At 36.7% G+C, this 7,441-nt stretch overlaps 1 protein-coding gene across 1 annotated transcript in view; it reads right to left on the bottom strand.

Annotated features, from left to right (window-relative positions):
- The window catches only part of ITGA4 (integrin, alpha 4 (antigen CD49D, alpha 4 subunit of VLA-4 receptor)), a 111,814-nt gene that overhangs the window by 43,008 nt on the left and 61,365 nt on the right, over nucleotides 1-7,441 (bottom strand). Inside the window, exon 15 of the mRNA XM_006864009.1 lies at nucleotides 5,036-5,190. Within this exon, the coding sequence (XP_006864071.1) occupies nucleotides 5,036-5,190 (155 nt within the window). The remainder of the gene's footprint in view (nucleotides 1-5,035; nucleotides 5,191-7,441) is intronic.

The following is a 7,441-nucleotide window of genomic DNA, read 5'->3' as shown; positions in this document are numbered from 1 at the left end:
AAAAAAAAAAAAAAAAGAAGAAGATGGAAGGAACACATGGAGTCACTGTACCAAAAATAAATGATGTTCAACCATTTCAAGAGGAAGCATATGATCAAGAGCCAATGATAATGAAGGAAGAAGTCTAAGATGTACTGAAGGCATTGGCAAAGAATAAGGTACTGGGAATTGATGGACTATCAATTGAAATCATTCAACAAACTGATGCAGCACTGGAAGCACTCACTCAGTCATCCCTGCCAAGAAATTTGGAAGACAACTACCTGGCCAACTGACTGGAAGTATATTTATGCCCAATCCAAAGAGAGGTGACCTAGCAGAATGCGGAAATCATTGGAAACTATCATTAATACTGCACGCAAGTACAATTTTGCTAAAGAGAACTGAAAATAGCTACAGCACATTGACAGGGAACTGCCAGAGGTTCAGGTCAGATTCAGACGGGAATGTAGAACAAGGGATAGCATTGCTGATATAAAATGGGCGTTGGCTGAAAGCAGAGAATACCAGAAAGATTTTTACCTGGGCTTTATTGACTATGTAAAGGTTTTCAATTGTATGGATCATGACAAACTATGGACAACACTGCGGAGAATGAGTATTCTGGAACAGTTACTTGTGCTCATGAGGAACCTGAACATAGATCAAGAGATAGTCATTCAAACAGAATAAGGAGATAGCGAATGGTTTAAAATCAGGAAAAGTGGATGCCAGGGTTGTATTTTTTTCACCATATTTTTCAATTTTTATGTTGAGCAAGTAATCTGAGAAGCTGGATTATATGAGGAAGAATATGGCATCAAGATTAGCGGAAAACTCATTAACAACCTGCAATATGCAGAGATATAACTTTGCCTGCTGAAAGTGAAGAGAACTTAAAATACTGATAAAGAACAAAGACCACAGCCTTTGGTATGAGTTGCACCTCAATGTAAAGAAAACAGAAGTCCTCACTACTGGACTAAAAAATAACAACAAAATAAATAGAGATAAGACTGGAATTGTCAAATACTTCATTTTGCTAAAATCAACCACCAACACTCATGGAAGCTTAGAAATCAAACAATATATTGTATTATGCCAATCTGCTGCACAAAATCTCTTTAAAGTGTTCAAGAGCAAAGACGACTGTTTGTGAACTAAAATGCACCTGACCCAAATCAAGGTATTTTCAATATCTTCATATGCATGTAAAAGTTGGACAGCGAATAGGAAGATTGTAGAAGAATTGATGCATTTGAGTTATGGTGTTGGAGAAAACTATTAAAAGTCCCATGGATTGCCAGAAGAACAAACAAATCTGTGCTGCAATAATAAATCAAGCAACCTATTGTACAGCCAGGATGGCCAGAGTTCGTTTCTCAAACTTCCACCTATTACCAGGTGGGTCCAGATACTAGAGAAGGATGTCATGCTTGGTAAAGCAGAGGGTCAGTGACAATGAGGAAGACCCTCAACGAGACGGACGGACACAATGGCCACAGCAGTGTGCTCAAACTTAGCAGCAATTGTGAGATTGGCGCAGGACCAGGCATTGTTTCATTCAGTTGTGTATAAGGCCTCTATGAATTGGTAATCCCTCAATGGCGCCTAATAACAACTACAAATAAGCTTACTATGTATATAAGTAAGACTCTGGGGATACAAAATTCCTTTTTCTTTCTTCCATCGTCTTTATCTTATTCTAAAATATGGTAAAAAAAAAATTCATTTTTATCATATTGATTGTTTTCCCACAACAAGAATATAGGCTGAGCAAAGGTAGAACTCTTCTTCTGTTTCATTCATTGATAAATTTACCTTTGAAGATAAAACAAACTAAAACAAAAGTATCTCAAACAAAACCTGGCAAAATGCACCAGGTTAGCATGTTAGCCATTTTTACCACCCAGGAATGCCCAGCACAATACAGAAACTCAACAAATATCTAATAAGTTAATTGAATAAACAGAAAAATGAAGCTTAATTGATATGGCTAATGAAAACAACTGAACAAGTAAAACATATCCAAATAGCAGGCAGGGAATCCTCTGAGACTTGGAGATTGAGAGTTTACAAACATTGTTACAAGCGCTACCTCATTTTCTTATAAAAGGTGTTGAGATGGAATGCATATGGGTATTAACACTTTTGACACTAGTCATGTTTTATGGACAAAGAAGCAATCTAGGTATACTGACCACTGTCCACCTTCATATCCACTGTTACTATGAAGACAGAAGAATTCAGGTTCATGTCTTATTCTTTCAATTGGTAGCAGCTTAATGGATCGTTCACGTTTCCGAAAGTCTTGGGATAGCACACTGGTGGGAGTGGAAAATGCACTCACTACATTCTCACTCATTTCTAAGTAGCAGTTAGGGTTCCTTGATATAACTCTTGGCTGAGGAAACTGTTCCCATGTTTTTTTATATCTTCTCTGGGTTTGTTTGAAAATGAAAGGGTTAAATAGCTTTTTCCCTATCTATACATTATTTCGAAATGTGTCCTAAACAAAAGCAAGAAAAGGAGACAAGATACTAGAGAAAAAAGTCAATCTTATTATTAAAAAAAACATATTATATACTAATCTCAGCATGAACTTCTTTTGTTTAAATTCCACAAACACCTCCTGGTTAAATGACCTGAAATCAATGGCGATCTTGCCGCTGTCAATGCCACGGTAACTTTCTAAGTATATAAACAACAAAACACAGAAACATTTGCTACAATGCAATTTCCATTACAAATTCATTCTAAAGTAAATGCACAATTTTCATAAGCCCTTATTTATAAGAAGAATGCCAAGAAACATATGACTAAATAAAGCAAGTTGATTTGCTATCATTTTTTTACAAATTCAACACAACGTGTTTCTTTGTGAACACTTAATGTTTTATTGCCTCTAATATGGTCTCAATATGTGTCTCTAAAATGAACTAACCTCTGTACAGCCACATCTGTGAAGGATGCAAAAGGAGAACCTCTTTAATCTCTACTACATAAATGATGGTTGTATTAATATTATTCTATGTTTTTGGCGGTCGCCCATCTAATAGTTTCATTCTAGTACAACAATAAAACCTGTAAAGGGAAATGAGGAACTAGCATGGGGATTATTGCTTTTAGCATTTATAGCGTATTGGAATCTTGATGCCTGCTTGCATTCGCTTGGAATAACTATCTAAGGGAAAATTAAGTTCCAAGCTGATGCTACTATTTGAAATCCCAGAAAGGGCTCCTGGGAATAGTTTGGCTTTTTTTGTGACAATAGATTTTCTGATAAAGTACACCATTCCCTAATGAAAAAGACCTGGCACTGCTTCATATGATAACATTTGACCAACGTAAGGAATGTGATGATCAGTTTGGGAATGTGTGGTTTAATAAAAGAAACATGAAATTGACTATGCCTTGGCAGGACACATCCCTAATCATCATGTGTGCCATCATCCCAGTCCCAGAGATGAAACCCACCATGGTACAACTGTTCAAGTTCCCACTGACGCCACTGACAATGCTGGCACAGAGACAAAGACAATCCAAAATGGCCATGTTGGATTCGGCTCTTTTAATCATGTTAAAAACAACCAGAACAGAAAAACTACTACTCCCCACCCAAAAAACTACCATGGAATAAAACTGAAGTTTCAACAGATCTACTCAACAAGTACACTTACCACCAGATATATAGACAGAGTCCTGGTGTGGCATTGTAGGATAAGCACTGGACTGCTAACCGAAAGTTAACTGCAAGGTTGGTGGTTCAAATTCACCAGTCACTCCTTGGAAGCCCTATACAGTGTTGCTATGAGTAGAAACTGAGTTGACGCCACTCAACAACAGCAACATACAGACAGAACAAGAGAATACTACATAGGAAGCAGGAAAGGTGTACATCAGGGTTATATCTTTTATCATACTTATTCTGAGCAAACTATCTGAGAAACTAGACTATATGAAGAAGAACATGGCATCAGGATTTGAGAAAGACTCATTAACAAACTGCAATATATAGATTTCGTTTGCTAAAAGTAAAGAGGACTTGAAACACTGAAGAAGATCAAACACTGCAGTCTTAAGAATGAATTACTGTATGCTAACATTACTTAACATAAAGAAAATAAAAATCCTCACAACTGGACTAATTAGCAATATCATGATAAATGTAGAAAAGATTAAAGTTGTCAAGGATCTCATCTTACTTGCATCTACAATAAATGTCCAAGGAAACAGCAGTTAAGAAATCAAATGACATATTGTATTGGGCAAATTCACTGCAAAAGACCTCTTTAAAGTGTTAAAAAGCAAAAATTTCACCAAGCTGAATTGGACCCAAGCCATTTTCAACCTCATGGAGAAAGCTGGACAATGAATAGAAAAGATCCAAGGAGAACTGATGCTTTTGATTATGGTGGTGACAAAGAATACTGAATATAGCATGGACTGCCAGAAGAACAAACAAACCTGTCTTGAAAGAAGTACAGCCACAGCCAGAATACACCATGGAAAAGAAGACAGTGAGACTTTGTCTCGCTTACTTTGGCTATGTTATCAGAAGAGGTCAGTCAATGGAAAAGGATATCATACTGTTGAGGGTCAGAGAAAAAGAGGAAGACCCTCCACAAGATGGACCGACAGACACAGAGGCTACAACAGTGGACTCAAACATAATAATCGTGAGGATCGGCAGGGCTGAGCAGTGATATATTCTTCTGTGCATAGGGTTCTTATGAATTGAAATGGACTCACTGGTACTCAACATACAGACAAGAATAATATAATGGCAACTGTAGAAAAAAGCAAATCTTTAAAACCAGTGACATTGTAAAGGATGATCCATGCAAATGAAGATGTAAAATGTGAACTTTGAATTATCCAGGTTGTGACTAGTCAACATTGTGACATGAAAGCAATAGGTCAACAAATCCAGGAGGAAATAACAGTTACACTTAACTACATTTCACAAAAGGAGATAAATATAATTAGAGTCTTACTGTTCTGTTGCGAATATTTGAAGTTTATATATTCATTCATAAGAAATAGTTTACATTACCCGCATAAACGCTCGGTGTGTTCTACAGTTAACTTCTCTGCTCGATACTTGCATGCTTCCTGTAATCACGTCAGAAGTTCCATTAGAAGAAAAGTAAAATCTCAATGGAGATTCTGCTTTCCTGTTCACATCCAGACTCATGTTATAAAACAAAACTGTAAAAATGTAGAGAGAATTTCAATGAACGTAAGTAATTACTTAAAAGCATTTATTTTACTATTTTTGAAATGATAACAGTTACATAGAACACTGTAAATATATTAAAATTAATAGTTTTTTTTAAGAACCAACACAAACTGTGAAAAGCTAAGCACAAAAAGATAAATAACCCAATCATAAATTGGGCAATGGACTTGAAGTGAGAGTTTATTATTTAAGAGGACATTAAATGATCACCAAACACATGGAAAGATGCTCAGAGTTATTAGTTATCAGAGATGCAAATCAAACACCACAGTGAGATACCATTTCATGCCCACTAAAATGACTAAAATAAAAACAAAAACAAATAAAACCATAAAGCAGTGCATGTTGGCGAGGATGTGGGGAAACTATTATCTATCATCTATCGCTGGTGGAAATGCAAAATGGTTCAACTGCTGTTGAAAACAGTATGACAATTCCTCAAAATCTTCCAAATAGAACTACTATGTTGTTGCTAAGTGCTATGCAGTTGGTTCTGACTCATAGTGACCCTGTATGGGGTTTCCAAGGAGCAGCAGTAGGTTTGAACTGCCAACCTTGTGGTTAGCAATCCAGAGCTTATCCTACAGTGTCACACTAGGATAATCCAGCAGTTTCACTCTGACGTATATACCCAAAAGACTTGAAAGCAGAGACTCAAAGAGACTTGTATACCACTATTCATTTCAGCACTACTTACAATGACCAAAAGGTAGAAAAAAAAACAACCTAAATGCCCACCAACAGATGAATGGATACCTAAAATGTGGTGCAAATGACGGAGTTTCAAAAATTTCGTGGAAAAATGCCATAATCTTTTAGTTCCATTTTTCCATGGATGTTTTGAATCCCCCATCATACATACAATGGATTAGTGTTCAGTCAGTATGAGAAATGAAGTCTTGTTACAATATGGATGGAGCTTGAAGACAATGGTGGTTTAGACTGTTGAGTTGAATGAAATAAGTCAATCACAAAAGGCAAATATTGTAAAATCTTACTTATGTAAAAGGGAAATGCATAGAGACTAAAGCTTGTTAGTGGTAATGGGATGTAAAGGAAGGAGAAAAGTGGGGTTTACAATGATGGAAAAATCACACTGATTAAGGGTAGGGTTGCACAGTGATTATGGTAATTGCTGTCAAGAAGTTTTACACCTGTAAAAAGTAAGATAAATATATTTACAAGGATACAAAAGTAGCTACTGCAGCAGCTATGTACAATGAATGACCTCATGAAATTTGGTTCTTTGGTTTGGAGGTTGAAGGCCATGGTTTAAAGGGCCATCCCAGTAAACTGGCCTACAAATGAGTTTAGTGTTTCAGCTTTACCTCCTTTGAACAGAACAAGGAGATCCCGGGTGGTTGAAAATCAGAAAAGGTGTGAATCAGGATTCTACCTTTTCACCATACTTATTCAATCTGTATGCTGAGCAAGTAATCCAAAACAACTAGACTATTCACATAATCCAAAAAAACTAGACTATTCACATCAAGATTGGATAAACACTCATTAACAACTTGCGACCCATAGATAAAACCTTGTGCTGAAACTGAAGAGGACTTGAAGTACTTCTTACTGATGAAAATCAAAGATTGCAGCCTTCAGTATGGACTATACATTAAAAAAACAAAAATCCTTACAACTGGACTAATAAGCAACATCATGTTAAATGGAGAAAAGAATGAAGTTGTCAAGGATTTCATTTCACTTGGATCCACAATTAATGCCCATGGATACAGCAATCACAGAATGAAACTGTGCATTGCATTGGAAAAATCTGCTACAAAAATCTACTTAAAGTGTTAAAAAGCAAAGATGCCACTTTAAGGACAAACGTACATCTGACTCAAGTCATGGCATTTTTACCTCTATGCATTGAAGTCCTGGTGGACAGCTGTGGGTTAATGCACCAGACTGCAAAGCCATTTGAACTGCAAGGTCAGGGGTTCAAGTTTACCAGCTGCTCCTCGGAAACCCTATACAGGGTCGCTATGGGTCGGAATTGACTCTACAGCAGTCAACAACAACAACAACATGCATGGGAAAGCTGGGCAATGAATAAAGAAGACTGAAGAAGGCTTATTGCCTTTAACAGTGCTGGCAAAGAATACTGACATCATGCTTGGTTAAGTAGAGGGTCAGTGAAAGAGAGGAAGATCCTTAATGAAATGACTGGCACCATGGCTGCAACAATGAGCTCAAATATAACAATGACTGCCA

The sequence above is a fragment of the Chrysochloris asiatica genome, unplaced genomic scaffold, assembly GCF_000296735.1.
Source record: "Chrysochloris asiatica unplaced genomic scaffold, ChrAsi1.0 scaffold00059, whole genome shotgun sequence".
Taxonomy (NCBI): domain Eukaryota; kingdom Metazoa; phylum Chordata; class Mammalia; order Afrosoricida; family Chrysochloridae; genus Chrysochloris; species Chrysochloris asiatica.
This window is presented reverse-complemented; position numbering and strand designations above follow the sequence as displayed.